The 26,436-nt window shown below is 60.5% G+C and overlaps 15 protein-coding genes and 1 non-coding gene across 16 annotated transcripts; 8 read left to right on the top strand and 8 right to left on the bottom strand.

The window, feature by feature from the left end:
• Nucleotides 1-1,515: 1,515 nt before the first annotated feature.
• Nucleotides 1,516-3,536, top strand: GND1 (phosphogluconate dehydrogenase (decarboxylating) gnd1; the record flags this gene model as incomplete). The annotated part of the gene is made up of 5 exons (XM_028623668.1): nucleotides 1,516-1,529; nucleotides 1,760-1,793; nucleotides 1,931-1,983; nucleotides 2,112-2,155; nucleotides 2,212-3,536. The coding sequence occupies 5 exons, from the start codon at nucleotides 1,516-1,518 to the stop codon at nucleotides 3,534-3,536; spliced, it is 1,470 nt and encodes a 489-aa protein (XP_028475642.1).
• A 350-nt stretch (nucleotides 3,537-3,886) lies between these two features.
• Nucleotides 3,887-5,042, top strand: EHS24_008351 (uncharacterized protein; the record flags this gene model as incomplete). Its single annotated transcript, XM_028623667.1, has 4 exons — nucleotides 3,887-4,122; nucleotides 4,189-4,318; nucleotides 4,432-4,621; nucleotides 4,687-5,042. The coding sequence occupies 4 exons, from the start codon at nucleotides 3,887-3,889 to the stop codon at nucleotides 5,040-5,042; spliced, it is 912 nt and encodes a 303-aa protein (XP_028475641.1).
• A 144-nt stretch (nucleotides 5,043-5,186) lies between these two features.
• On the bottom strand, nucleotides 5,187-7,242 carry EHS24_008350 (uncharacterized protein; the record flags this gene model as incomplete). Its single annotated transcript, XM_028623666.1, has 9 exons — nucleotides 5,187-5,246; nucleotides 5,291-5,575; nucleotides 5,624-5,688; nucleotides 5,729-6,323; nucleotides 6,376-6,429; nucleotides 6,471-6,599; nucleotides 6,642-6,779; nucleotides 6,816-7,186; nucleotides 7,230-7,242. The coding sequence occupies 9 exons, from the start codon at nucleotides 7,240-7,242 to the stop codon at nucleotides 5,187-5,189; spliced, it is 1,710 nt and encodes a 569-aa protein (XP_028475640.1).
• Nucleotides 7,243-7,574: 332 nt separating this feature from the next.
• On the bottom strand, nucleotides 7,575-9,068 carry EHS24_008349 (uncharacterized protein; the record flags this gene model as incomplete). The annotated part of the gene is made up of 1 exon (XM_028623665.1): nucleotides 7,575-9,068. The coding sequence occupies one exon, from the start codon at nucleotides 9,066-9,068 to the stop codon at nucleotides 7,575-7,577; it is 1,494 nt and encodes a 497-aa protein (XP_028475639.1).
• Nucleotides 9,069-9,917: 849 nt separating this feature from the next.
• GPI8 (glycosylphosphatidylinositol anchor biosynthesis) lies at nucleotides 9,918-11,159 on the top strand (the record flags this gene model as incomplete). Its single annotated transcript, XM_028623664.1, has 4 exons — nucleotides 9,918-10,040; nucleotides 10,081-10,309; nucleotides 10,361-10,535; nucleotides 10,580-11,159. The coding sequence occupies 4 exons, from the start codon at nucleotides 9,918-9,920 to the stop codon at nucleotides 11,157-11,159; spliced, it is 1,107 nt and encodes a 368-aa protein (XP_028475638.1).
• Nucleotides 11,160-11,251: 92 nt separating this feature from the next.
• Nucleotides 11,252-12,178, bottom strand: EHS24_008347 (uncharacterized protein; the record flags this gene model as incomplete). Its single annotated transcript, XM_028623663.1, has 5 exons — nucleotides 11,252-11,460; nucleotides 11,535-11,552; nucleotides 11,752-11,977; nucleotides 12,080-12,088; nucleotides 12,125-12,178. The coding sequence occupies 5 exons, from the start codon at nucleotides 12,176-12,178 to the stop codon at nucleotides 11,252-11,254; spliced, it is 516 nt and encodes a 171-aa protein (XP_028475637.1).
• Nucleotides 12,179-12,547: 369 nt separating this feature from the next.
• Nucleotides 12,548-13,835, bottom strand: EHS24_008346 (uncharacterized protein; the record flags this gene model as incomplete). The annotated part of the gene is made up of 6 exons (XM_028623662.1): nucleotides 12,548-12,566; nucleotides 12,608-12,736; nucleotides 12,774-13,148; nucleotides 13,271-13,449; nucleotides 13,555-13,637; nucleotides 13,709-13,835. 6 exons carry the CDS (start codon nucleotides 13,833-13,835, stop codon nucleotides 12,548-12,550), a joined length of 912 nt encoding a protein of 303 aa, XP_028475636.1.
• Nucleotides 13,836-14,132: 297 nt separating this feature from the next.
• EHS24_008345 (uncharacterized protein) lies at nucleotides 14,133-15,273 on the top strand (the record flags this gene model as incomplete). Its single annotated transcript, XM_028623661.1, has 4 exons — nucleotides 14,133-14,487; nucleotides 14,558-14,895; nucleotides 14,938-15,093; nucleotides 15,154-15,273. The coding sequence occupies 4 exons, from the start codon at nucleotides 14,133-14,135 to the stop codon at nucleotides 15,271-15,273; spliced, it is 969 nt and encodes a 322-aa protein (XP_028475635.1).
• A 106-nt stretch (nucleotides 15,274-15,379) lies between these two features.
• EHS24_008344 (uncharacterized protein) lies at nucleotides 15,380-15,772 on the bottom strand (the record flags this gene model as incomplete). Its single annotated transcript, XM_028623660.1, has 3 exons — nucleotides 15,380-15,400; nucleotides 15,438-15,476; nucleotides 15,518-15,772. 3 exons carry the CDS (start codon nucleotides 15,770-15,772, stop codon nucleotides 15,380-15,382), a joined length of 315 nt encoding a protein of 104 aa, XP_028475634.1.
• An 824-nt stretch (nucleotides 15,773-16,596) lies between these two features.
• Nucleotides 16,597-16,709, bottom strand: EHS24_008343. Its single transcript has one exon. It is a non-coding gene; the product is annotated as a tRNA-Leu (tRNA).
• Nucleotides 16,710-17,046: 337 nt separating this feature from the next.
• On the top strand, nucleotides 17,047-18,880 carry FYV10 (GID complex subunit containing RING finger motif; the record flags this gene model as incomplete). The annotated part of the gene is made up of 3 exons (XM_028623659.1): nucleotides 17,047-17,106; nucleotides 17,222-17,296; nucleotides 17,348-18,880. The coding sequence occupies 3 exons, from the start codon at nucleotides 17,047-17,049 to the stop codon at nucleotides 18,878-18,880; spliced, it is 1,668 nt and encodes a 555-aa protein (XP_028475633.1).
• Nucleotides 18,881-18,966: 86 nt separating this feature from the next.
• Nucleotides 18,967-19,977, bottom strand: YUH1_1 (ubiquitinyl hydrolase 1; the record flags this gene model as incomplete). The annotated part of the gene is made up of 6 exons (XM_028623658.1): nucleotides 18,967-19,062; nucleotides 19,102-19,325; nucleotides 19,452-19,569; nucleotides 19,632-19,841; nucleotides 19,883-19,894; nucleotides 19,939-19,977. 6 exons carry the CDS (start codon nucleotides 19,975-19,977, stop codon nucleotides 18,967-18,969), a joined length of 699 nt encoding a protein of 232 aa, XP_028475632.1.
• Nucleotides 19,978-20,314: 337 nt separating this feature from the next.
• EHS24_008340 (uncharacterized protein) lies at nucleotides 20,315-20,805 on the top strand (the record flags this gene model as incomplete). The annotated part of the gene is made up of 2 exons (XM_028623657.1): nucleotides 20,315-20,498; nucleotides 20,618-20,805. 2 exons carry the CDS (start codon nucleotides 20,315-20,317, stop codon nucleotides 20,803-20,805), a joined length of 372 nt encoding a protein of 123 aa, XP_028475631.1.
• A 413-nt stretch (nucleotides 20,806-21,218) lies between these two features.
• Nucleotides 21,219-23,607, bottom strand: EHS24_008339 (uncharacterized protein; the record flags this gene model as incomplete). The annotated part of the gene is made up of 3 exons (XM_028623656.1): nucleotides 21,219-23,233; nucleotides 23,313-23,465; nucleotides 23,541-23,607. 3 exons carry the CDS (start codon nucleotides 23,605-23,607, stop codon nucleotides 21,219-21,221), a joined length of 2,235 nt encoding a protein of 744 aa, XP_028475630.1.
• Nucleotides 23,608-23,930: 323 nt separating this feature from the next.
• On the top strand, nucleotides 23,931-24,664 carry EHS24_008338 (uncharacterized protein; the record flags this gene model as incomplete). The annotated part of the gene is made up of 3 exons (XM_028623655.1): nucleotides 23,931-24,176; nucleotides 24,214-24,377; nucleotides 24,475-24,664. 3 exons carry the CDS (start codon nucleotides 23,931-23,933, stop codon nucleotides 24,662-24,664), a joined length of 600 nt encoding a protein of 199 aa, XP_028475629.1.
• A 418-nt stretch (nucleotides 24,665-25,082) lies between these two features.
• Nucleotides 25,083-26,055, top strand: EHS24_008337 (uncharacterized protein; the record flags this gene model as incomplete). The annotated part of the gene is made up of 5 exons (XM_028623654.1): nucleotides 25,083-25,340; nucleotides 25,381-25,395; nucleotides 25,431-25,490; nucleotides 25,530-25,663; nucleotides 25,701-26,055. The coding sequence occupies 5 exons, from the start codon at nucleotides 25,083-25,085 to the stop codon at nucleotides 26,053-26,055; spliced, it is 822 nt and encodes a 273-aa protein (XP_028475628.1).
• Between the last annotated feature and the right edge of the window lie 381 nt (nucleotides 26,056-26,436).

Genomic DNA, 26,436 nt, shown 5'->3' with positions numbered 1-26,436 from the left:
CCCGTTGTCTTGACATAAAACGGTACATACGTGTCCTCTGATGACCTCTGATGGCCTCTGGTGGCCTCTGGTGGCCTCTGATGTTGTCTCCCACGCCGAAGACTTGTCTGTGGCACTGATGGCGGCCGGTGATGGCAGTCGGTGAGTTGTTTGGTTCCAGGTAAAACAGACATTAGGCATTAGGAATGTACAATTACAAACTAGGATTTCAGTTGCAGACCCCAACAAATGTAGGCCACCCGCCCCCGTTATTTAAATACGCATGTTTTGTACTTACTGTACTGCTCTTCAAGCATGTTGCACATGTGGAGGGACTGGTACAGTGGGGGCTTTGAACCCTGGTGACTTGTAAGCAAGAATGTGTGTCATGAAGCAAGTCGACAGTCACCGTACACAGTGGTGGTGTGAGTGGTACTGAGTGTGTCGCCGAGTGCCTGCGGTGGCTACCGGCGGCGCGCGGGGCCGGCGGCACTGCTGTGTGCACGGTCCACCCTTTGATGACACCCGCGCGACAGACCCGACGACCGTGGGTAAGCAAGTGAGCACGCAAGCACTCACACTCTTCGGAAGATGGAACGTGGGCTGTGAGGGAGTGACTTGTCAGCCAACTGCCCCCCCCCTCCGGCTTTCCGGGCCGTGGGAGCTGGGCGCGCGGGAGGTTAATAGCGGGTCGGACTTCCGGTCCGAGATGCCCACGCAGGGTTTTGCACGTCTCCCATACTGCCGCGAAAACGGACCTGATTGCACAATCAGTCAGTGAGTGCCGCCAGAGATCATGGGCCACGGCGAGATATGGAATGCACAGGTGGAGTGAGGACAGAGAGAGAGAGAGAGCGGACAGAGGAACGAGATACAGCAGCGAGAAAAGTGCCACCGGGAGAAAGTGCGAAATATGTCCATTAGCGTCATGTGCGCGGGTGTGTGCGAAAGAACATGCTAACCAATGACGTTGACACGTTGCCTGCACACCCGCCCGCTGGGTGCGGCCCAGTCATTTAGTATCCTGCAAATGCAAAGGCATGCTGTCTCGCCGTGTCTCTCTGCTGTTCTCCGGTTGATCGGGAGCCACGACGAGAGGATGTGAGGGAGAGGTAGACCCATGAGCGGAACCTTGCTGTCCGCTCTTGCTCGTTGGCTGGCGGCAGAGGGGGGTGGTGGGGACACACGGTATGCGGCAGGGTGCGGCAATGGACGTCCTGGCAGCGCTGTGCCGCCCTGAGCCGGGTCTCTGAGCCTGGCATCGTGTGGGGAAAGGCCAGAGAGAGAGAGCAAGGAGCGCGGCTCTGAACGCTGGGGCGACCGCACACCGTACAGGCTGACAGGCTCCCCCCCCCCGTCGGCCGGGTTGACTGGCCCCCCCCCCGCCCCGCCCCCCCAGCGTCTCCCCCCCCCGTCTTTCTCAGCCAGCCAGCGCCGTTCCCCTCTTTAACTGCCATCGCTTTCATCCACTCCTCCATCCCCCCTCTCTTCTTCTTTCTTCTCACCTTTATCCACCTCCCCCAACCTCTATACAAAATGTCGTCCGAGCTGTGAGTGTCCTTGCTACTCTCCCCTCACTCCTCCCTCCCCCCTCCCCACCGGCTCGCCCCGTCGCTGCCCAAAACGTCATCGGTCTCAACCGAATCACACACCACCTACCACGGGATTCTTTCTGTCTCTTTCCACCGCCGCTGCACCCCGGCCAGAGCGCTCTATACTCTGCATACGCACACGCAAAGCATGCCTGTTCACGTAGAATGCAATACTGACAGCGTAACAGTGCCGACGTTGGTCTCATCGGCCTTGCCGTTATGGTATGTCACTCCCCCGGCTCCCAAACCTCCTGCTGACCACGACCTTTTTTCCGTCACTCCTTCCGATATTGTTACATTTTGTTTCTTCCAACAGGGGTATGTACTCACGAATGGAGCGTGTGCTGACCTGCAGTCAGAACCTCATTCTCAACATGAACGACCACAACATTAAGGTCTGCGCGTACAACCGGTGAGTACGAAAGAGCGATGAGAACAGATTATGAACTACTCGGGAGGCCATCTAGCAGACACCTCCGTCTGATGGTTTCTCGAGTTTTCATTTGGGCGTTCCCCTAGATCTTGCAGCTGACAGTCCAGCACCACCTCCAAGGTCGACCACTTCCTTGAGAACGAGGCCAAGGGTGAGTAAAGGCTGCTCAAACCCACAACTGCGTATCCGTCGACTGACCTTTTGTAGGCACCAACATCATTGGCGCCCACTCGATTGAGGAGCTCTGCTCCAAGCTCAAGAGCCCCCGCCGTGTCATCCTTCTTGTCAAGGCCGGCCAGGCCGTCGACGACTTCATTGCTCAGCTCCTCCCCCACATGGACAAGGGCGACATCATCATTGACGGTGGTAACTCGCACTACCCCGACTCGACCCGCCGCTGCCTCGAGCTCGAGTCCAAGGGCTTCCTTTTCGTCGGCTCGGGTGTCTCGGGTGGTGAGGAGGGTGCCCGTTACGGCCCCTCGCTCATGCCCGGTGGCTCGACCGCCGCTTGGCCCCACATCAAGGACATCTTCCAGAAGACCGCTGCCCAGGTCAAGGGCGAGCCCTGCTGTGACTGGGTTGGTGGCACCGGCTCGGGCCACTACGTCAAGATGGTCCACAACGGTATCGAGTACGGAGACATGCAGCTCATCTCGGAGGCCTACGACATCCTGAGGCGCGGCCTGAACCTCTCGGACGACGAGATCGCCGACATCTTCGCCAAGTGGAACACTGGTGTCCTCGACTCGTTCCTCATTGAGATCACCCGTGACATCCTCCGCTTCAAGGACACCGACGGCGAGCCCATCGTCGCCAAGATCCTCGATGCCGCTGGCCAGAAGGGAACCGGCAAGTGGACTGCCATTGACGCTCTCGACTACGGCATGCCCGTCACCCTCATCGGCGAGGCCGTCTTTGCCCGCTGCCTCTCGTCGCTCAAGGCTGAGCGTGTCCGCGCCTCGGAGCAGATCCCCGGCCCCACCGTCGAGGCCTTCAAGGGCGACAAGCAGCAGTTCATCGACGACCTTGAGCAGGCCCTTTACGCCTCCAAGATCATCTCGTACGCCCAGGGCTTCATGCTCATGCGCGAGGCTGCCACCGTCAACGGCTGGGACCTTAACAACGCCGGTATCGCTGCCATGTGGCGCGGTGGCTGCATTATCAAGTCGGTCTTCCTCGGTGACATCACCGACGCCTATCGCCAGAACAAGGACCTCGAGTCGCTCCTGTTCGCCCCCTTCTTCCAGCAGGCCCTCGCCAAGGCCCAGCCCGGCTGGCGCCGCGTCAACGCCCAGGCTACCCTCTGGGGTATCCCCATCCCCGCCCACGGCACCGCCCTCTCGTTCTTCGACGGCTACCGCACCGCCGTCGTCCCGGCCAACCTCATCCAGGCCCAGCGTGACTACTTCGGTGCCCACACCTTCAAGGTCATGCCCGGTAAGGAGAACGACCACATGAAGACCGGCCAGGACATCCACGTCAAGTGGACCGCCACCTCGGGCAACGTCTCGTCGTCCACCTACAACGCTTAAGTGTTTGCGTCCCGCTGTAAGGAGTGAGATGCTGTAGTCTTTGCAATGCAAGGGAGTTTCGTAGATACATTTTATTGAAAAACAAAAGGATGCTGCAAGGTAGCGATTCTGGTGCAGGTTGCGTGTGTTGCGTCGTGCAGATGCAGAGCAAGCGTGAGGGGGAGTGAGAGGGAGTGCAGCTTGTGGCATCGCACCGTGTACCGTCTGTACCGCGGAGACGGCGGTCAAAAATGGATTCCACCGTGGGAAAATTCATCTTTGGCCGGCCAAGATTTCCATACAACCCACACGATCATCGGCATCCACACCTTCCCTCCCAACACAACAACCCACACCCCACCCCCTCAACCATGTCGGCCGTCGCTGGACCCTCGTCCGCCAAGAAGTCGTCGTCGTCAAAGAAGACCAAGGCCGCCGCCGCCGCCGCGCCGCCCGCGCGCTCCGAGTCGGTGGTGGACTCGAGCTCCGAGGACGAGAGCGAGAACGAGAGCGTGAACAGCGACGACCTCGACCGCGTCGTCGTCCCCAGCACGCCGGCCGCGAGCGCGAGCACGCCCCGGGCGAGCAAGTCGAGGTCGGGCATGGCGTGAGTAGAGCTAGAGCCAGAGTGCTGGTGGTGCGAAGGAGCGTGGTACTGACACCAGGTGTGTAGTCGCTACCAGCCGCCGTCCGGCATGGAGCCCATCATTGCGTCTGTGTCGTTCAAGAACTCGCCGTTCGAGTTTGACGAGATGGCCAGCAAGCCCGGCGCCGAGGTGTGGGCCATTCGTATGCCCGTGGACGTGAGTTTAGGCTACTGTTGCTGGCCCGCTGAGTTGCGGGTTCCGCCTTGTGTCAGCCCGTACTAGTCTGCTGTCCACCTCTCTTGTACACAGCTGCTGACTCCCTCTCCCAGTTCAAGGCATCCCGCCTTTCGGGCCTGGCCGTCAAGGTGTCGTCGTCCGGCGTCAGCGGCGAGGTCAGCACCAAGAGCGGCAGCTACGCGCTGCAGGCGGCGAGCGCGGACGCCGACGGCGCCGGCGCAGAGATGGGCGGCCTCAGCCTGCTGGTTCCGCACATGGCGCGTGCCGGCAAGCTTGTTCGCGGTGAGTAAGAGCAAGGCCACTGCACGAGTTGCGTGCGACCCTTGAGCTGACACCATGGATCGCAGCACCCATCACCGTTTCGCGTAACCTCCTGCTCACGCCGGTCGAGGGCGTCGCCGCCGCCGCTGAGAGCGCGAGCACCGAGTGGGTCGCGCCGCCCAAGGTCAAGCGCGCGCAGCCCGAACACAAGTTCAAGTTCCGCAACTGCGTCGCGGGCTTTGACACTGCCGGTCCTGGCGCCACCGCCGAGGCCGTGGCTGCTGCTGCTGCTGCCTCTGTGGCCAAGCCCCAGCCCGCGGCAGCAGTCGAGTCGAGCCCCGAGAGCGCGGCCAAGAAGCCCAAGCTCGACAAGGAGAAGCGCACCAAGAAGCGTAAGAGTGATGTCGACGGCACGCCCTCCAAGAAGAAGAAGAAGGAGTAGGCTAGGCGCACCGCACCCACCCACGGCGCCGCTCGCTTGGATGTTGTTCACTTGTTCCGTTTTTAGAGGCTCGGGTTTATATATGCATGATACATGTACACAAAACGTACAACAGCAGCGGAAAGACATGACGAGACAGGGATGTTAGGTTAATGACAGAGGGTCGGTTCCGCGCATGAGGTTGTAGACCTTTTTGGAGAGCGCCTTAGGTAAGAGTTAGCACACGAACAGGGGACGGTCCAACTCACCTTGCCGACTTTGCGGTTGCTAGCGGTACCGTTCTTGAGACTGCGAATGTCGCAGTCGGCGAGCATGTTCTCTGCGACGGACGGGTCTGCGCGGTGCTCGGCCTGCTCGTACGCCCGCATGAGGCCGCGGAACGACGGATACGTCTCCACGACACCGTACGCGGCCGACGCGGTCAGGCCCTGCACTTCCTGGAGCATACACTCGAGCGTCTCGCCTGCCTCTTGGGTCTTCTTGGCCCGCTCGGGCGCCGAGAAGGGGAGGTGGCCCTTGGATAACAGCTTGTGCTGCAGAGGTCAGTCACAGGACCATGGCGGCGTTGGGCTTGTACTCACGGGTCGAACGGCAATGTCGCCGGCGAGGTTGAACAGCCAGTCCTCCAGGTCCTCTGTCTTTTCCACTGCCTAGGTCAGCACATGCCAACTGGCCCGTGAACCTACCATGAACGACAAACACGCGCTGAACAACCTGAGCGCGGAGAAGCTCTGCTTCCACTTGATCCTTGTCGACGCGAGCAGACAGCACAGAGGTGGGGACACCCGCGACACCCTCGCCAGCCAGGCCGGCGCGCGCAGTCTCGCGGAACGCGCGGTTGGCGATAGACTTGGTCTTGGAATGGTACTTTTCCAGGCCACGGACAACGAGCATGAGCTGCTCGTGGGTCTTCATGTCGAGCGTGAGCTGCACATCGCTCAGCCAGTCCGTGAGTGCGTCTCCGCCCTGGGCGACGCGGTCCACAATCGCCTCGCCCGACGCGACGAGGACCGTCGTGGGCTCCCACTCTTTGCGCTCCACCTCGATAGGCACGTAGATCTTGGCCACGGCGTCCCACTCGGCCGTCACGCGGCGCAGGAAGCGGATGGTGCCCTCGACGACCGTGTCTTCTTCTTGGGCAACGTGAATGGACGATAACGACTCTTCAATGCGCCGGCGGAGCTCGGGTATCGCGCCCGCAATGGGCGCCGATGGAAGGGACAGGTCGTGCGAAAGGTGCACCTCGAGGTCGCGAAGCGCGTCAATCTTGGAAGTGCGAAGCTGGAGAAATGTGTCAGTCATAGGTCAGGTGGGGAAAGCGAGGGAGACATACGCGGTTCACCTCGCTGACTTTCTTCTGGTACGACTTCTCGGCTTCCTTGGTCGCCTGGGTAGGTCAGCAGAGGCAAGATGTGCCGGAACACCTACCTTGGCAGTATCGCGAGCCAGCTGGCGCTCGGCCTTCTGCTTCTCCTTGGTAGCGGCGGCCGCCTTGTCCCGCTCCACCTTCTCGGCCGCTTTGGCAGCAGCCACGGGGTCGTCTCCGGGCGAGTTCTCCTGTTGAACAGTTAGCACCTGACCATCTAGAAAGCTACTCACCTTGTTGGTCTGAGTCTTGCGCTTCTTGACCTTGGGCCGAGCGGGGCTGGCATCGGGGGCGGGTGACGGCGACGGGCGCGCCCTCGCGGCAGGGGCGTCATACAGCGACGGGTCGTTGATAATGTCGAGGAGCGAACGCTGTGTGTGAGCTTTGTCTAGCACCTCGCAACTCACTGTCGCTTGTAACGATTGCATCGACCGCTCCTTGCTCTGGAGCGTACTCGTGTCGGCGAACGCAGTCGAGTGGCTCCAGCCTAATGCGCTCGCACGGCTGCTCGAGGCCACCGCGTTCGAGGACAGCGGCAAGCTGCGACACGCACCCAACGCGCTTCGGTTCACCGAGCCCAACATGGGAAACACCAAGTCGCCCAGCGCATCGTCACCCTCGTCTTCCTCCAAGAGGTCAATGACGTCCACGGCCCTCGCGCGCGACGTGCGCATGAACACGGGCGACGGGGAGGCCGGGTTTGTTGGCCACTGGGACTTTGAGCTGCCGACGAACGCAATGTCGTCGTCCGAGGCATCATCCGAGAGCACAATGACTTCTGCACCGGAGTGAGCGTGCTGTTTGTAGGAGAGTGGACATACCTTGGCTCGGCATGGTTGCAAGAAATGTGATGGACGGAGGTGTGAATGCAAGAGACTGGTTGAGTCAACCTCTCAAGTCAGGAACCACACAAGCGCGTCGCGTAGTGGAGTGTTTTTAAACCCACAAAAGCGGACTTCCATCTCCGTTTTTTGGAAGTGATGTTCTTGCACTGTTGACAAAGGACAGCGTACAGCGCAGCTTGCAGCTGGGTGCACACTGCCACCTGGCAAAATGTGGATGGATTCACAACGCAAGTTTCATGCAACAATAGCCTATTTGACACAATTTCTAAATTCCAGTTTCTTCGCCCCTTCCTTCCTTCCTTCCTTCCTTCCTTCCTTCCTTCACTCATCCCCGCCGTCTCCAAACCCCCACCCGTCATCCTCGCCTCCAAAGCCCCACCCGTCCTCTTCGCCTCCGAGACCCCACTCGTCGCCGTGCTGGCGCTTGCGCACCACCAGCGCCTCGACGCAGATCATCGACTCGCCGGGCGGGGGTGCATACGCGGGCGGGGCGCCCGTGGCAATGTGGTCTTCGGGCGACGCGGCGACGGTCGATGTGCCGCTCTCGTCCACGGGCTCCGTCTCCCTCCCGCCCCTCACGTCTGCAAACGATAACGAGAGACTGTCGAGCGGGAGGGATAGACCGTCGAGGAACGCGTCGTCGGGGCCGATCGGTGTGTCCGGAGAAGTAGGGTCGATGGACAGAGTCGCGAGGTCGGGCAGCGGCACGACAGGCGAGGATACCGTGGTGGGCGAGGAAATGGGGCCAGAGTGCGTGCGAGCGAGACGGAGCGTCGAGGGGCGTGTGGGCTGGTGTGGTAGCCTCGAAGCAGCAGCCGCCGCAGCGAGTGCAGTGGACGCCCGGGGTGCGTGGCCAATAAACTCTGCGACGGGCGATGAGGACCGGTCGGCTGCGTAGGGCATTGGCGACGTGCCGTCGCCGCGCAAGAGATCGAGGCGGCGTTGCTCGCGACGTGCAGCAGACTTGCGTCGCTTGTTCTCCTCGCGCGCGGCGCTGATGGCTGCGGCGGCCGCGGCCGAGTCGGAAGTAGGCGATGGGGTGGAGCGGTTGGTAGCCGGGGCCGAGTCGTCCATGTCGAGATGGAACGGTGTGGGGTCCGTCTCAGAGTCGTCCTCGTGCAACCGGAAAGACTCTGCGCTGCTTGTCCGCGTGTGTCCGTTCGCTCCCTTGAGAGGAGCAGCCTCCTCGCGGGTCCGCTGGCGGCGTGACTTGGTCTCGGGACCTTCACCGTTCACGCCCCGCGTCCCCTTTCGCGGCCGGCCGTTCTTGTCCAGGTCTGGGCGACGAGCCCACCACGAGTTGACCGACGCGGCTGACGACATGGACGGCGATAAGCTTGGGGAGTCGGGTAGAGCCGGAGCGAGGACAATCTCCTTGAGTACCATAACTGTCGCCCCGACCTCGGAGGCCATACGCTCGAGTGTACGCAAGGACGCGTCCATTTCGGCGCGCGTCAGACCGATCACCGTGCCGTCATCTGCGAGGCCCAGTTCGTAGATTGCCTCATTACGCCCTTGCTTGAGCCTCCACATCATTTGCGTTACGAGTCGTTCAAAGCGCTCGGGAGACGGCTCGATGAGCTTGAGCTTGTACTCGATGTGGCCCTCCTTGTCGCGCTCGGCGGCGAGCTTGGGTGCCGTGGCTGGGGAGCATGGCGCCAGGTGGGGGCTACCGCTACCGCTACCGTGAACGAGGGCATGGCGCGTCACATCCGAGTCGGGCTGCGCGAGCAGGCGGTCCCAGTCGCGTAGGGCTTGCGACTCGCTTTCGCTGTCAGGAGTGGCAGGGTAGAAGGCCGGCGGGGTCGACGCCATGCTCGGGATCGACCCACGCCGAGAACACGGGGGCAGGCTCGTCGTCGACAGCGAATGGGCAATATCATGCCATGGCGAGGGGCGGCGCGCCGTGAGGACGTCAACCGCCGACGAGATGATGGCAGCAGGTGGCGAGCCCGCCAGCGGCTGGGGTGCCGCCAAGGGGGGTGGCGACGTTGCGGCTATTCGAGCAGACATGCGCGGGGAGATGCGGTTGCGCGCAGCGAGCGGCAAGCCAATAGCGGCGGCAGACAGGACGGCGAGGCTGGCTCCTCCGGACAGGCCCGGAGGGGAGGTGGCAATCGCCGGAGGCGACACTGTGGTAGATATGACGAGCTGGGGGGGAGAGGGCGTCTAGCGGCGAGCGGCTATGCGCAAGCCAGTGTTGGGGAGTCGAGGAGGCAGGGGAGTCGCGAGTGGGTGGTGGGCCATCGGGTGTCTGGCGGGGATGTGGGTGTGTGTGGAAGTGCAGAGGCACTGAAAGTGTCTAGTACGCGGGGGCGTGTGTATGTCCAGCTGAAGATGGTAGTAGTAGTCACAGCACAGAATACAAGAAGTGGTGGTGGGTGAGCGATATCCGAGGAAGCGACGAACGTTTGTTGGATGTGTGGTGTCTTGACCAGAGACACATCGAGTCCATCTCCCAGTCCGACTCGGCGCGCCCATCATATCCGGCGCCATCTCTGGAACGGAGCCGTCGCCCGGTGCCCCGGAACCTATCTACGCCATTCCCCCCATTTAACCACCACGTGGACCGACTGGGGCGCGTTCATGATGAGCGAGAGCTTGTTGTCAGCATCCACAACACACCACATTCACCACCTTGGCATCATCGCACTTTCGGCCACCATGCTCTTTCCATGGGTGTGCCTCCTCCTGGGGCTGCTAGGACTCGCAGCAGCAACAGAGGACAGGCATACCAACAACTGGGCCGTCCTCGTCTGCGCCTCGAGGTACTGGTTCAACTACCGCGTAAGCAATAAGGCCGTTGTGTACATAGCTGACATCACAGCACATGGCCAACACGCTCGCCATGTACCGCACGATCAAGCGGCTGGGTATTCCCGACTCGAACATCATTCTCATGCTTGCGGACGATGTCGCGTGTAACGCACGCAACGTCTTCCCCGCCACAGTGTACGCCAACAAGGACCGTCACCTCGACCTGTACGGCGACAACGTCGAGGTAGACTACCGCGGGTACGAGGTGACTGTGGAGAACTTTTTGCGTCTCATGACAGGTTGGTTTAGCTGGAGGTTTTGGGCCATATACCATCAGCTGACACCATTAGGTCGCTTGAGTGACAATGTGCCCCCCAACAAGCGTCTGTTGTCGGACGCGTCATCCAACGTCTTCGTCTACCTCACCGGCCACGGAGGCAACGAGTTCCTCAAGTTCCAGGACAACGAGGAGATGAGCGCGTTTGACATTGCGGATGCCGTCGAGCAGATGTGGGAGAAGAAGAGGTGGGTGTCCGATTGTCCGTGTTTTAACCCACTAACAACGACAGGTACAACAAGCTGCTGTTCATGATCGACACGTGCCAGGCCAACACGATGTACTCGCAGTTCTACTCGCCCAACGTGATCGCGACTGGCTCTAGTGAGCTGGGTGAAAACTCGCTCAGCCACCACAACGACATGGACATTGGCGTCGCTGTCATTGACTCGTTCACCCACTTTGTCCTCGAGTACATTGAGCCCTTGAACAAGACGTCCCGCAACACGCTGCAGAACCTGTTCGACACGTACGACTACGACAAGATCCACAGCACCGCCGGCGTCTCGTCGCACCTGTCCACTACACCGCCCAGCGAGATCCTCATCACCGACTTCTTTGGCGGTGTCGCTGGTGTGGAGGTTGAGCAGCCCGCTACTGCTCCCGAGGGCGATGTCGCGATCGGAGCCGGATGGGAGTCGTCGGAAGGCGCATTCCATCGCCAAGACTCTGCGCGCACGTTTAGGAAGATTGCGACGACCGAGACGGCCGGCTTGCCATTCACGCCCACCTCGTCCACTCCCATCCGGGGTATCCTGGGCGCGGCCGTCCTCGTCGGCGCCGCCGCCCTCGCATTCTCACATAGCAGGTAGCATCATAGACCATGTACTTCATATCATATCCAGAGCCGCCGCCAAGCACTCCCCTCCGTTCTTGTCTAGATCTAGGCTTTACCGCTCTATGTTTAGAGCTTCTTGGCTGCGTCCGCCTGCGAGACGATGCTGACGAGGCGGCAGCCAAAGTCGACGGCCATGCCGAGTGGGAGGACAAGGAAGGGCACGTACGAGCCGAGGAGCATGCCGAGCTCGACGGTCGAGATGTCGGCAGCGAACAGGGCCTGCAGGACGGGAACGAGGGTCGTGGCGGTGGACGCGCCGTACGCGACGAGGAGGGCTGTGTGCGGGTCAGCAGGGATGGGGCGCGGCGCGACGTCGCGGCCACACGCGTCGACCGGGACAACAACGTACGATACACGCGGCGGTCGTCTGGGGGAGTGTCAGCGCAAGTGATAGTGCCAGAGCGGAGAGGGGAGGAGCTGGATCGGTCCGCGCGCGTGAGGTTACTTGGACATTACATCGGCTGTGTTGCTCCTCCTTCAAGACAGCCGCTGATGAACCACACGGCACAGACACAGACATCACCAAGGCACCTCGCCCCCTCCCGGCGCTCCTCTTGCAGACTCACTCTTCCAAAGCATATAAGCTCCAATAGCAAAACACGGCGCCTGGAAGAAGGCCTCGATGCAGATGAACGAGCGGAACCAGTCCCACTCGGGCCCGCCAGTGAAGCCTGCCGAGAGGACGGGGTCCTTGGTCATGTCCATGTACCACTGCACGAGGCGCTGCATGGGGGTGCCGTCCACCCAAGAGGCTGGGTAGAGGACCTGCAGGTCGACGAGGAGGGTCGTTGGCTGTGGCGGTCAGCGTCTGCGAGAAGAAGGAAGGAAGGAGGGGGGGAGGAAAGGATGGGAGGAACGTGGGTGCTGGTGGTAAGGGGGGCCGACGGAACGCACCAGGTGCATCTGCTGTCAGCGGTTTACATGCATGGCTGTGCTTACGACCAGGAAGGTAAACCACACGCGGTCAAGGGGACGACCGGCAAAGCGCGACATGGTGGAGACGATGGGGTGAGGAAGGGCAAGAAGAGCAGACTGCTGGGTTGACAACAACTGCGGAGATATTGGGCGTGACAAGGAACGGATGTAGCAAGCCGGGCATCGCGATATTACGTCCTCCAAGCCTTACCTACTCCGAAGCATCCAGACCTTGCACATCAGGCAAGGCTCACAGCGATAACGTGCAACTCCCATTAACGAACATGAAACTACTGAAACCCCGTGCTAAGCCGTAGCACCACGGGGGAGAAGCGTCCACGCTGATCTTAGGATCGTAACCGAGACAACGTTGGCCGTCACCAGGCCTGTGAAGGGGGCAAGCTGCACGGGTTGTTGATAGCATCTAAAATTACATGGATATGGCGCCTACTTTGCGTACCGGTCACTGCTGGGTCAGTCCTTCTCTTGGCTTGTCCCTACACCCACCTCTTCATCTTTGCGCGGCGGTCAAGCATGGCCTCGGCGACGCGTCCCTCCTTCTTGGCCTTCTTGAGCGCATGCCTGTCGTCAGACGAGACGTGATGGCGGCCCGCACCCCATGCCTGATACTCGCGGCTGGTGGGTTAGCGACATCGACCAAGACGACACCCACTTTCTGCTCATCTCGTCCTCGACACTGCCGAGCGCAGGTCCGCTGTCAAAGAGACGCCGCTTGCCCGTTCCAGCCTCCTTGGCCTCGAGCGCGGCCATGCGCGCCTTGAACACAAACTCGCGCTGGCACTTGATGCGCAGCTTTTCGCTGTCGCCAGTCGAGGTCTCGGCGTCACCGCGAATCTCGGCCTTCTTCGCCTTGATGTCCTCGGCGTCGGCGGGCGGGACCGACAGGTATGTCCCCGAGTTTGTCTTGAGTGCGACCGAGGGGAAGAGGGAGCCTTCCTCGAGGGTAGCGGTGAAGCCCTCGAGGGGGCCACGCGAGACAGAGGTGGCGGTCAAGGTGCCAGAAGGTGCTGCGGTGAGGAAGGTGCCGCTGGGAAGAGTCAGCTTGAGGCCACATGGCGCGGGACTGCCGGCTAACTGCGACGCGGATCATGTAGTCGGTACCGACATGCTTTTGGCACGCTGACTCAGGCAAGGCAACAAGTGACTCACGTGCTCGTCCTCAGGCTGACCTCCTCGCTACCTGCCAAGCGGGACACGACCCAGACCTGATCCACGGCAGTGGGCTCGACAACGTTCAGCGCTTCCGACAACGAAAGCTCGTTGGCACCCTCTGGAGCCTGAGGCATGTCCACAGGCGCGGCGTACACGCGCTGGCGCGTGGAGTCCCACTGGAGAGTCAGCTAAATTGCCAGGAGGCTGTGGACGTCGGAGCTGTTGTGCGGTCCTCAACCAGCAACAGAGCCGCATCACATCAGTCACAGCAGGAGACTTACTGCCAAACATGTCAAAGGCTCGGTAGGAAGAAGAATATACGAGGGACCAGTGACCTCGCCAACGGTCTCGGGGAACATCCAGCCTAAAGATGTCAGTGACGCTCAAAAGACAGACAACACAAACAACCTCGCCTGCGGCCTGCTCGGGACTCACCAGTTGGATCGGCTGTGGCGAGTGCCTCGAGAGTGTCACCTCCACCACCCGTCTCGCGGTGCGAGCGCTTCTTCTTCTTGGGCTTGTCGCCCTTGAACTTGAGTTTTGTGGACACGACGCCGGACATGGTGGGATGGGTGGATGGAAAGATGGCTCCTGGAGGTGGAGGGCCAATATGAAGCAGCGCGGGGCGGTGGCAAATCCCAGCGCACCACTGGCTCAAGGAACGCGGATTGAGTGTGGCGCGCCTCACCCATTATGGTCCACTGCTCTTGCTCACGGCCGGTCAGTCGATGCACCCCGTCCTGTATGGCATGCAGGACCAAGTAAGGCTGCCCCCAATGTTCTCCTCCAAATTGTATTCCGACACAGGAACGCCATCTTGCGGCTGCTTGGCTCCATAGAAGCTTTCGACACTGCTGCCATGGGCGCTTTCGGCGCTGCCCGCATCCGGGTCCAGGCGGTTCAACTGGTCACGCGTATGACGCCACCAGTGTGCGTCGGTGGGTGTATAACTCAAACCCTCCCCGACCTCGCTCGTCATGGCTTTGCCCTCAACTCACACATATACTCTCTCCTAGCTATCGTTCTCCTCTCGCCACTGCACCCACACCATGACAACATAGCCCATGTCCATCAACATTCGTCGTATGACGGACCCGTCAAGTACGTGGAGTTGCGTCTCTCCGCTGGTCTCAACCCGTTTCGCAAGCTGACCCGTCCTCCAGATGCAGAGCTGGAACGCATGAAGACTGTCCTCTTCACAGCATTGTGCACATGTACGCCGCCGCTGCTCTGCCCCGCTGGCACCGCTTTGCCACCGTGTTAACTCACACCTGACCGCTGTAGATGTCCCGAACATCGGCAACCCGGCCATGACAGCCGAGACACTCACGTCCTGGATCGAAATGGCGCTGGGTGGCGAGGAATTCGAAATGGAAGCGTGGGTGGCCGAAGTCGAAGTCGACGGCCAAGTCGACAGTGTGGGTATAGTCGGTGTCGCGCTGTGGAACCCGCCCACTGTACCGGACTCGTCGGGAGAGGAACCCATGGACGTCGACGAGGCATGGGACATGGATCTGGGCCGGCAAGTGCAGTTACCGCCGCACAGGAAGTATCCATCCTCCGAGGCTGGCGCTGGCCACAGCCCCGTCACCACCAGCCTGGCGCTCGACCGCGATGACAAGGTAAGGCGGCGGCCGCACCGACTGGCAAGTGTTGACAGCAAGTTCCGCGCGATCCAGGAATGGTGGTACCTCGCGCTCTTGGGAGTCGAGCCAGCATGGCAAGGTCGGGGTGTTGGGTCGGCGCTCCTCACGCACCACGCTCAGATGGTGGCACCCGAGGGTGTGCCGTTAGCGCTCAACACCCAGTGTGAGCAGTGTGTAAGTACACCCCCTGCTTGCCAAGTTCTAGACTGAGACTGAGCCGCTGACGGCGACAAGGTCGGCTTCTATCAGCGAAGAGGGTTTGCCATTAGGCACGAGGAGCTGTGGGCCCTCCCCAATGGTGGTGTTCACCACAACCGCTTCATGTCCTTCCCGGCAGATGCGCCAGTGCAGTAGACGGTAGATCAAGAAGAAAGTAAAGGTGAAAAGAGCGTGTGTGTTTCATGGTCATACTGTTCGGTCGTTAGGAGGGAAATGTATGTACAACTGTGGTTTGTGGCCGTCACTTGGCAGGGAACTTGGTCTGCGAGGTCAGCTTGCGCAACAGCCTTCGAGCTCACCGTAGGAGCTGCGGGGACCGCATGCGTCTTGTTGGCGATCTTTGGAGTCAGCTCGGATCGTCCAGACTCCAGGGGCTCACCTCAAGCTCGTGCGCGACAACGGCGCGAATCTGAGCGATGACCGTCTGGGAGAGCGGAGCAGCGTGGTCGTGGTCCCACCCTCCGTGCGCGGCGAGGAGGTCGTCTACCTTGTGGAGGACATTGTCGGCGTCTTCGTCGTTGAAGAGCATGAACATGTCGGTAATTTCCTCGACCTGGCGGAGGTACTCGTCGCAGTTGCCGCTGGTTGGGGTAGGCGTGTGGCCGTCGTGAGTCTCAGTGGAGTAGACCGGCATAGTGGAGTTCGCAGAGGCGGCAGTAGTCATCCTGGTCGTGACGGTCGTGAGAGGGCCGTGGGAGGCAACGTGCAGCAAGAGAGAGAGGGAGTGTTGCGCCTGAAGTGTGAGAGTTGAACGAGTGTGGAGAAGGAACGGTGAGGGATCGCAGTTGGAGGAGAGGAAGGCGATGCGAGGAGGAACAGGTAACCAGTGCCGAGTGGCAAGGAAGGAAGGCGATGTCAAGTTACGAGATGGGGTTTGTTGTCAAGAATACAGTGCAGATGCGCCGAACACATTCAGATCCATGGCAATGTACCCAGCGACGGCGCGTGAATCTTGTTACATCTCTCTTCACAGGCCCACAGGTAACGTGCGGCCACCAGTGGCCAGTGGCCGTGACGTTTTAAGTCTCCCCAAAGGCGGAGCGCTTCGCTGCCTGGGCAAAGTTCATGAAACCACCTGTAACGTATAGGTCAGCCGGCTAAGAGGTCCTATTGTCAGTGCCGGAGACCGTGTATTGGTATAGCACGGTGAACAAGCAATTGGCCACCCTGCGCCGGTTCCCCTCTGCTGCTACCATCCACCGCCTTGCGGCACAACCTCTTACACGATCGTCTCGAGCACCCACCCTCCCCCTATACTCCGATTCACACTCAGCGTCTGTGAGCACGCACGGAGGAGCTTCTAGGGGAAGCAACCTGTGGGCACCACACCTAAAACAAACCGCCAAAGTGGCATTTCCACGGGAACCCTTCCACCACAACCTACCCACCCTTCCAACATGTCCTCTACACCTCCCGGACAATCCAAAAAGGTTGGCTGGGAGTAGCTGAATACTCTTCTGACGAGAGTGGGATTCGAACCCACGTCCGAAGACTGCGGATGAGCTCTATTCCTCGGAGGAGGAGGAGGACACACCTTAACACAGCGCCTTAGACCGCTCGGCCATCTCGCCGATTACGTCTCTTTCTGCGGCCAGGAGGCCATGCATGGAGCCAGGAAAGTGAGAGGATGTACGCTACATTGATATGCATACGTCCAAGTAGCCAGTTGAATCAGAAAGTGATGCATGTTGGAGATTTGTGGAGAACGAAGGGAAAGAGTTGTCGAGGGTTGAGGGTTGTCGCCACCTGCCACAGCGACCATCCCTGGCTGTCGGAAGCTTCCGTCGCCACCTCCACACTCCCGGCCCCGACGTTCACCCTTCCGTCCCCACCTGTTGCCCATTGCTATCTCCCATTCACCCATCGCTTGCACACCATCGTTGACACTCACACTATAGCTCGTCCGCCATGCCCCAGCCACAGACGGGCATTCATGGGCCCCTCTTACTCGAGGAGCCTCTTATCAGGGTGCGTTGCCAGCAAGGAGCAGTCGTCGCCGCCCCAACACCCGCGCCACCCTGGCTGGTGGAGTCCCCGTCCCCGCGGTCGACTGGGCCTCGGACCATGACGCTGACCGTTGCAGACCCCATTCGAGCTGCTCCGCCGGTCCCATAGGAGCGCGCAGCGACAGGTGGAGAAAGACTTTGTTGCCGTGCAGGTGGGTGTTCGATAACCACTTGGACCCCCTGTGCCCCGGCTGACGGACCAGATGCAACTGAGCGGCCTGCTCAAGAGCTTCACTGGGGACGCAGTGGCCGACAAGGAACTGGCCGCCACCAAGCTCGACGGTATCACCGACCGTGTCCGCGGACTGAAGCGCAAGCTCGACGACCTCCAGCCTTCCCCCGAGAAGCCGAGCGTGCTGCGTGACCGGCTGGCGTATGTGGACGCGGCACTCCTTGCGCCGCCCAAGGAGAGCAGTCCCGAAGTGGAAGTCGCGGACGGCAAGGAGGATGGAAGTGGACCTGCAAAGCCGAAGAGCAAGGACGAAGTGATGGACGCGGAGGGTGCGGCTGTGGAAGCCGAGGTCGCGGCCGAGTTGACTGTCGAGGAGGTGCCCTCGCGCCCCTCCAGCGGTGGCTCTGGCTCCAGGACCCCCGGGGACCGCACTCTCGACCGATACATCGTGGACCACCTGCTGCGCACTGGCCGAATGAAGACTGCGCGTGCCCTTGCGGCGGTGCAGGATATCGAGAACCTCGTGGACGTCAAGCTGTTTGCCGAGCTGGTGCGCATCGAGAGTGCGCTTATCGAGAAGCGCTCTTGTGCCGAGGGACTGGCATGGTGCGGAGAGAACCGCGGCACACTCAAGAAGCAGGGTGTGAGTCTTGCTAAAGACATGATTCTTATGCAGCAAGCTAACGTCCTCCAGAGTGATCTCGAGTTTGCGCTCCGCATGCAAGAGTTTGTGGAGCTGTGTCGCAAGCGCGACACTGTGGCCGCCATCACCTATGCGCGCAAGAACCTTGCTCCATGGGGCAGCTCGCACATGGCCGAGGTGCAACAGGCCATGACGCTGCTTGCGTTCGGCGAGACGACCGGTGTGGCACTCTACCGCACACTGTACGACAGCAGTCGGTGGGCAGTGGTGCGCGACCAGTTCCGCGAGACCTTCCTCGGGATCTACGCCCTCCCATCTCAATCGCTCTTGGCCCTCTCCCTCTCGGCTGGTCTCAGTTCTCTCCGCCTGCCATCCTGTGTTGGCCCATCACCACCTGGCTCTGGCCTGGCCTCGCCACGGAGTGCCGAGAAGTCGCCTCGGTCGCTCGCGCAATCCTCCTTCCCACCCGCACCGCTGCTTCCTCCTGCACCAGACCTACACGCCATGCTGGGTCTCGACTCGCTCATTGTTCCCGAAGTCCCGCGCGTGTCCGAGCCCGGTTCGCACGCCGACGAGACCGCCCCGCTCCGCCTCGACCAGCCGACTGCCAACGTCGACTGTCCTACGTGCGCGCCAAACATGCGTGTCCTCGCACGCGAGGTGCCGATGGCACACCACGTCAACTCGACCCTCGTATGCCGCATTTCCGGCGCCGTGATGGACTCAAACAATGAGCCACTGGCCTTCCCTAATGGCTGTGTCTACTCGTCAAAGGTGAGCTGGCCTGACATTTGGATGTACGGTATAGCTGACAAACAGGCCCTTGCGGAAATGGCAAAGAACAACTTTGACGTCGTCACTTGCCCGCGCACGAATGAGACGTGTGCCTTTGCCCGTCTTCGCAAGGTGTACATCTCGTAGAAGCCAAGCTGCCGGTACTGTACAGCACGTTGTATATCACATTTCGAATGTACGCATCCTTTCCTGTCACCAGCCACTTTTGGCGTTTAGTCATCGGCCTCGCCGGCAAGGACGATCATGTTGAAGTTGATATCGCCCTCGGCACGGTCAATATACTTGTCCTTTACAATCTTGGCAACGTCCTGCCGTCAGCTTGGTGGTTCATCGTACTTGAAGCTCACGTGGAGAAGGTCGGTACACTGTCCACGGTCAAAGGGGCCGGAGCGGCTTCCGTCAAGCTCGACGACACGCTTCTCGCCCTTGGCGTTGGTGGCCTCGACAAAGGCAATAAAGTGCGTGTCGACGTCGAGGTCGGTGGGGACCGCAGACTGGCCCGACTGGGCAGCGGCAGTGTGGGCCTCCTCGAAGAAGTCGGCCTCGTCGAGGAGCTTGGCGCGGGCCAGGGCTGAGCGTGAGCAATCATGGTCTTTGGTGTGGATAAGGGGTCAAGGAGCGCGGGTGAGAAATGCAGGGGTGGACTCCCTCTGGCTATAGAAGCGATGACCACTTGGTAGCCATTGGCACTACTCACGGTCAAGAGGGAGCGTCTCGGCCTTGAACTTGACCAACGGCGAGTCGGGCTTGAGCGAGCCCTCGGGCAAGTTGAGGAGGGTGTGGAGCAGTCCGATAGAACCACACGCGTTCGAGATCTGCCGTGTAAGCTTGTCTTCCCCACCACCATCACATGTTCACTCTCCTCTCCCGCACTCACAGTCTGCTTGATCCACCACACATTGCCATCAAACTTGCCCTCGCCCGTCTTCTCCTCAGCCTCGCGAGCCTCGGCAAGCTTGCCGCGCGAGGGGAAGAGGAGGAGGACGGAGCGGACAGGCTGCGGGGTGAATGCAAGGAACTCGGGGTCAAGAGAGAAGAGGTCCTGGAAGCTCAAGGGAGCGTCCGGGAGGCCGAGAGGACGCGACCACTGATGGGTCAGCAACTCTAGTCAAACCAGCGGTCACCCACGTCGTTGAAGACCTGTGGTTGTCAGCTTGACACAATTAATGCTCGATAAAGCTTACCTCGGGAGACGCCTCGAGCGGAACCCACTTGCTGGCCATGGCGATTGTTGTACAGGTGAAAGCGACGGTGGGAGCTGAGAAGAAGGAAGGTGGATGCTATATCGGGTGGGCGGCGGTTACCAACAACAGGTAAGCGTCCAGGACGTCATCGCAACAAGTCTCCCACGGTGTCCTGTTCGCGTCGCCACTCGTCAACCTCGTCAACAAAGGGGCGCGCCTTTCCTGTATCGCTGTTTCCAAGCTGCATCCAACACCTTTTTTCTCAACAATCACATCTGCTTTGTGCACCCAAACATCAATTCAAGTAACACCCCATTCAACAGCTTTTAGAATTCCTTACCCACCTCCATCCATCCGGCGGCCTCCTCTCCCCCCGATGTCCGGCAAACAATCCACCAGTTCCACCAACACCGCGGCGCTCCCGCGTTCCCTGCAACTGCTCCTGCAAAAACAGCAAGAGTACGCCGCGCTCCAGGCGCTCAAGGAGGCGAGCGGCGACCTCGTCGGACGAGTGGAGAAGCTATCCGAAATGACGAATGTCATGGCCGACGGCGGAGAAGGTGGGTCTGGGCGCCGAGGCTCTGGTAGGGGCGCCTCGCCATGTACCAGAGTATGGCTGCTGCTTTCCGCGTGTTCGCGCCGGGCGAGCTGCCAGACGAACCCACCACTAACGTCCCAGCCGTTGCCAAGGTGCTCCAAAACTGGGCATATGTCTTTAGCGTCCTCGGAAGTCTGGACATGACCCGTGGCGAGGAGGGCGAGCCCGTGCCCCAGATGATTCGCCTGCCCCACCCCGAGGCCGAGGCCGCTGCGGCTGAGGAAGAGGCTGCTGCTGCTGCCGCCGCCGCTGCGCAGGGAAGACAATGAGCGATAGAGGTGACATGGTATTGGAGATTGAAGGGAGAGGTGAGCTTTCAGGGAATTGACGTCGAGCTCACCCCAGAGCCATGCTCGTTAGAGACGGACTATGGTCTTTGGCGTTGTCCAGATATACCTCCAGCTGGCAGCCCACAGGACATATATGGCTCTGTGGAACGACAGACATCGTGTACGGTGAGCTCGCTTTGCTCCGCAATCAGCTCATGCCCAGCGTCGACGATGTGCCGCCGAATCTACCCTCAGCCCAAGTCCATTACGCCTAGAGATTGAGAAGCGAAGTGCTAGACGATAATTAGACTGTACCACCACCATGTAATCACGACACCAGACGCAGCAAACAAGTGTAGCTAGAGATACATTCCCAAAGAGTCTATCGTCGTTTCTACCGCGTGTCAGTCTATCTAGAACGAGCCAAACCACGACCAGTCGGCCGGCAGACCCTCGCGGGTCTTCCAGCTCTTGCCACCGAGCCACTCGCCGACGGCCTGCTGCTCGTCCACACCGTCGAGAATGTCCACGCGGCCCTTGCCCTCGAGACACATGGCAGCCCAACCCACCAGGATCATGCCCGGAGGACGCTGGTCGACGGAGGCAATGGCGCCGACGATGCCGTCGAGCGTGGAGAGGATGACGCGCTGGTCGGGCGACGAGGCGCGCTCGACGACGGCGATGGGCAGGTGGCCTGGGTAGCGCGCGCCGTCACGGGCGGAACCGACATCCTCGCCGGTGAGGACGGCGAGGACAGCCTCGATGCGCGCCACGCCCATGAGGATGCACAGGGTGCGCGATTTCACGTAGCCCGGAAGCTGGACCGCCGAGCCGGCACGGCCGACACCGGTGCACATGACGAGCGAGTCGGCCACGCCACGCTGGGTGACGGGGATGCCGACCATGAGGGGGCCTGCGAGCGCAGACGACACGCCGGGCACGACTGTGGCCTCGAAACCGTTCTCGCGGAAGTGGAGGACCTCCTCGCCGCCGCGGCCGTACACGAAGGGGTCGCCCTGCTTGAGGCGGACAACAATCTCGCCGGAACGGGCGCCAGCGAGGGCGAGGTCCATGAGCTCGTTCTGCGCACCCTCGGCGTTACCGGGGAACTTGCGGGCAATGTGAAGCTTGGTCGTCTTGGGAATCAGAGCGATAATCTCGGCGGGGACAAGCTTGTCGGACAGGATAAGAGTGGCGTTCTCCAGAGCATGGCGAGCGGCGACGGTGAGGAGCGACGGGTGGCCTGGACCAGAGCCAACGAGAAGGATCCGGCCCTTTTTGCCGTCGTGGTGAGGGAGGACGGTCGAGATTTCGCCACCAGACTCGAGGGCGTGGTCCATTTCAGCAGACGACATCGAGGCAAGCTGGTCGTACGAGTAGTACTCGCTCATCTGGTGAACCCAGCGCATGCGACGCAGCCGGTCCTGAGAGTTCTGAGTGACGGGCTTGTTGAGCGGGGTGGTGAGGTCGTCCTCCGACAGGAGAGTCTTGGCACGCGAGCGGAGCTGGCCAATGTTATCCACAGCCGAGCCGACGCTCGGGGGGAGCTTGGCAGCAATGTCACGGCGGATACGGCCGGCAAGGCGGCAGCCCTGGCCGTTGGTGCTGACGGCAACCTGGAGGTTGGACGGGCCATCGACGCCGGCGAAGCGGTGGACAGAGGGGAAGGTAAAAGTCGAGAGGAGCGGGCGGTCCGAGACGTTGATAGGAATGGACAGGTCGGTGGCGGCGGCGTAGATGGCAACTTGCGATGCAGGAGCCGCCTGGTGGGAGCCAATGAGCGTGTCGGTGACACACACCAGCGCCACCTTGCGCTCGGCAAGGAACTTCTTCCAAGAAGCCTCGTTGCCGTCAAACGGCTCGTAGCGCACCTGGCCTTGCTGCACGCGCCACTGGATCTCCTCGGGCATGGCCGAAAGGTCCACGTTGCTGGTCACGAGGACATCCGCGTCCGCCTCCAGGAGCGTGAACACGCGGGTCGACGCAAGGTGGTTCGATCCAACAACAAGAGTCGTGCGACCGCGCGGGTGGAAGGTGATGGGGAGAGGCGCACCGGGGATGGGGGTAGGGAACATGGCCTTGGCATCGACGACGGGGTGGACCTTGGCCTCCTTCTTGTCCTGGACGTGGACTGAGAGGACCGACTTGGGTGGCGAAAGGGCCTTGATGAGGCCGGCGCCAAGGACCAGAACCGCAATGGTCGGCACGACAATCCAGGTGCCGTTGGTTGCGACCCAGACGGTCCAGAAGGTGAAACGATCGTTCTGGGCAGTGTTGCACCATCCACAGTAGTACTCCTGGAGGAAGTACAGGATGGTCTTGGACGAGGTGAGGAGCGTGACGGCAAACGCGATCACGGGGCCAGCGGGGTGGTCACCGAGAGAGACGCAGACAACGTTCAAGAACGCCTCAAAGACGTTGAGGAGAGCTGCTTCGTGAGCACAATATCCACAGTGCAGACACCCAGAGACGGCGAGGTGTCTCGGTGTATGTTGCTATCAACTCACATTGAGCGTTGGTGAAGCCATCGTTCTCGTTGAACGCCTTCCAGCCGTAGATGAGGTCAACGTTGGCGTAGGGAACCATGTTGTAAGGAGCCCAGATCCACGACAGGTCACCGCCGGGGAAGGACCGTGGGCGAGCAAAGCAGTAGCCAGCATCTAGAGGACGTCAGCCATGTTGTCGGGTTTTTGTGGACCAGGGAGCGGTTGGAGCAACAGCCATAATAAACTCACCCCACAGCACGACCACGGTGGAGAATGTGAGCCACAGACGGACCCAGCGGGGGGTAGTGTAGCCCATCTTGAGAATGGGGATGAGATGGATGTGACAAAGACGAAAAGGTGTTTGCTTTGTGTTGGATGTCAGATGGCGACTCTTTCTCCACTGCAGCTCGTCATCTCGCCATCTGGCCCGCTCTTCCGATTCTTTGCTATCTGCGTTCGTAAAATCGGGCGGCCTGGCCAGTGGTGGCGTGATTATTATGGGGTGCGTGGGGTCCCCGCATCTGGCGGAAACAAACACACGTGATGGTCACGTGGATGGAACAGGCGAGAGATGCAGTGACGATGACCATCATGGATCGAGGACCAGACACCGCCCATCGACCCTCCACCCCATCCACCATGCTTGCAGCGATAGCTCTGGCTCTCCTCGCCGTCCAGGCGAGCGCAGCAGAGTACACCCTTTACCACCGCTACGTCTCGTCTGGCGCAGAGTTTGTCCCTCGCGGAACTGTCTCGTTCGACAACGGCGCGGCCGTCTTCTCGCCTTCCTCCGAGTCGCCTTTGTCGTCGTCCTCCGACGACAGCGCGTGGTACCAGGTTGCCCTCGGTGTGGGCAGTGACCTTATTACGGCGTCCACTCGTTCCGTGAGCTTGCTGATCCTTATCTTTAGCTGACAACCAGTGCTTTGCGGACAGCGGCGTTCTCACTCTGCACCTCACCGACGACAGGCCGTCGGGTATAGAGTTCAAGCCGTCCGACTCGGCGGCGTGCGCTAGCTCGGCCGACGCTGTGCTTCCTTCGTCTGTTATCCAGGTCAACATCAAGACCGCTCAGAAGGTGGCAAGGTGAGTCACAGCTCACAGGCTGGAGCTTGGAGCAGCGTCACCATGGCCGGCTGCAGACCATTCCGGTCAATGTTCAGCAGCATACTAATTGCCTCAGCCCCTCCCTCGCTGCCCCGCGTGTTGTCGACACTACTGGCCAGACCGTTGTCCCGGAACCCGAGAAGACGTTCATGCAAAAGTACTGGATGTACATTGTCGCCGGCATGCTCTTCCTCGCCACCCAGATGAGCGATGAGCCGCGCGGCCAGGCCGAGGGAGGAGGCGACGCACCTGCCGCGGCAAAGTAGGTAGATATAACGGGATGTATAGACACTGGACGTAACAGGGGACGCGGTGTGACCATGGCTTTGCGAATAGCCAGCATGGGCGATGGCCACGGGCATGACTGGCGAAGTATGGAGCGTCTGGTGGGCTGACTATCGTGGGCTTTCCGCGCGTGCATTCTTGCACCCATTGCTCATATGAGCCCCAGCTCCCCCCCCCCCCCCCCCCCCCCTCCCCCCCCCGCGCTCGTTTTGCTCTGGCCGCTGGCCGCTGGGGTCGCAGCTGGCGCTGCTGGTGACCAGAACAAGTGTGTGGGTAAGACAAACAAAGGTATTGGCCTCAGAACCGATTACCGAGGCTATTAGGCCCCTTGTCTTGCCACCACACATCACTTCTTCCTCTTTGATGTCACCCACTCCATCACGTCCTTGGCACATATCGATGATCATCCCTCCTCCGTCCCCTCACCCGCGACATACGACCTCGTCGCTCGAGATGGTCCAAGTCCGCCTGCTTGCCTCGACCGAGCTCCCAACCAGCACGACCGACGAGGCGCTCGCTCGTCGTGCCGATGCGTGGTGCGAGTCTCACGGTGTCGAGCCTCATCCTGTCAAGACGCTCGTCTCGTCCGACGAGACGCCCACCAATAGATTTTATGCTGGAACAGAGCGTAGTGCTAAGGCTGTTGAAGCCGTGAGGGTACGTATCCATCCAGAGAACGGCGGTTAACCATTCGCAGCGTAGCGCCCAGACGGTAAGCACCGTCACCAAAGCACCGCTGACAATTAGGCGTCCCGGCTGGAGCAGAAGGTGGAGGCTTTGGAGGCCGAAATCAAGGAGATGAAGACGGTGCGTTCCTTAGCAGTGCAGTGCAGTGCTCACGAACAGCAAAGGATGTTAGAACAGAAGGTTGCAAAGGATCGTCGTAGCGCAATCGTTCTTGTCGCCGCCGTCCAGGACGCGAACACCGCTTTCAAGTGCGGTGGTCGCGTGGTTCCTGCGCAAATGGATGCCCTCTTTAGGTTCGCCATGTGAGGAGTCTCTCAGGCTAACAATCAGCGCCAGCAAGGATGTCAACACCAAGCTCGGCCAAGCTCTGGCAACTCTCGGCCCGGAAGTTCGATCCGCCTTCGCCACCAACCCCTCCTGGACAACGCAGGTCGACGTCCACAACGATGACGCTCATCCAGTGTGGGCCAAGCTCCTTCTCGAGCTGTTGGAGCTCGAAGACAAGGCCGTCCCCCTCACGCGTGAGGCCGTTACATTCGTTCTGCTCGCCACTCGTCAGCGCCAGATTGATGGCATCGAGGTCGTTGGCGTTGACGAGATTCTCGAGGACGTGGTGATTCTGAACAAGTTGTTCCCAACGAAGCGACAGATGGAATGGATGAAGCAGCTCAACCTTGGCGTGTGAGAGGGGATACGGGTGGGACGTAAAGGAAAGGACTCTGTTTCTGTACATTACAAGGAGAAGCGCAGCATGAGAAGGCAGGCAAGAGAAGTCAGGCAAGTGCATATGATAGTTCATGTACCGCATGGTTGTGTATCCTCGCAGTTTGCGGTGAGGGCATTCAAAGTCTAGGCTGGCATGCGCCAAACGTTGCATGTCAAGCCGGCCTCGATCAGGTGCAGCCGCCACCTGTTGTTGTTGCTGCCTTTGTTTGGTTCCACATTTTACGATCCTCACCCCTCCCTCCTGTTGCCACCCTTGTGGCCACACCTGTTCTGGTTTAGCTGGCCGCACTATGTGCTTCGGAATGAGGGGAAGTGATACCAGAGCCTGCGGGTCTCGTTT

The sequence above is a fragment of the Apiotrichum porosum genome (assembly GCF_003942205.1).
Source record: "Apiotrichum porosum strain DSM 27194 chromosome Unknown scaffold_7, whole genome shotgun sequence".
NCBI lineage: Eukaryota > Fungi > Basidiomycota > Tremellomycetes > Trichosporonales > Trichosporonaceae > Apiotrichum > Apiotrichum porosum.
Note: the sequence above shows the minus strand (reverse complement) of the source record. Positions and strands in the feature narration are given on the sequence as shown.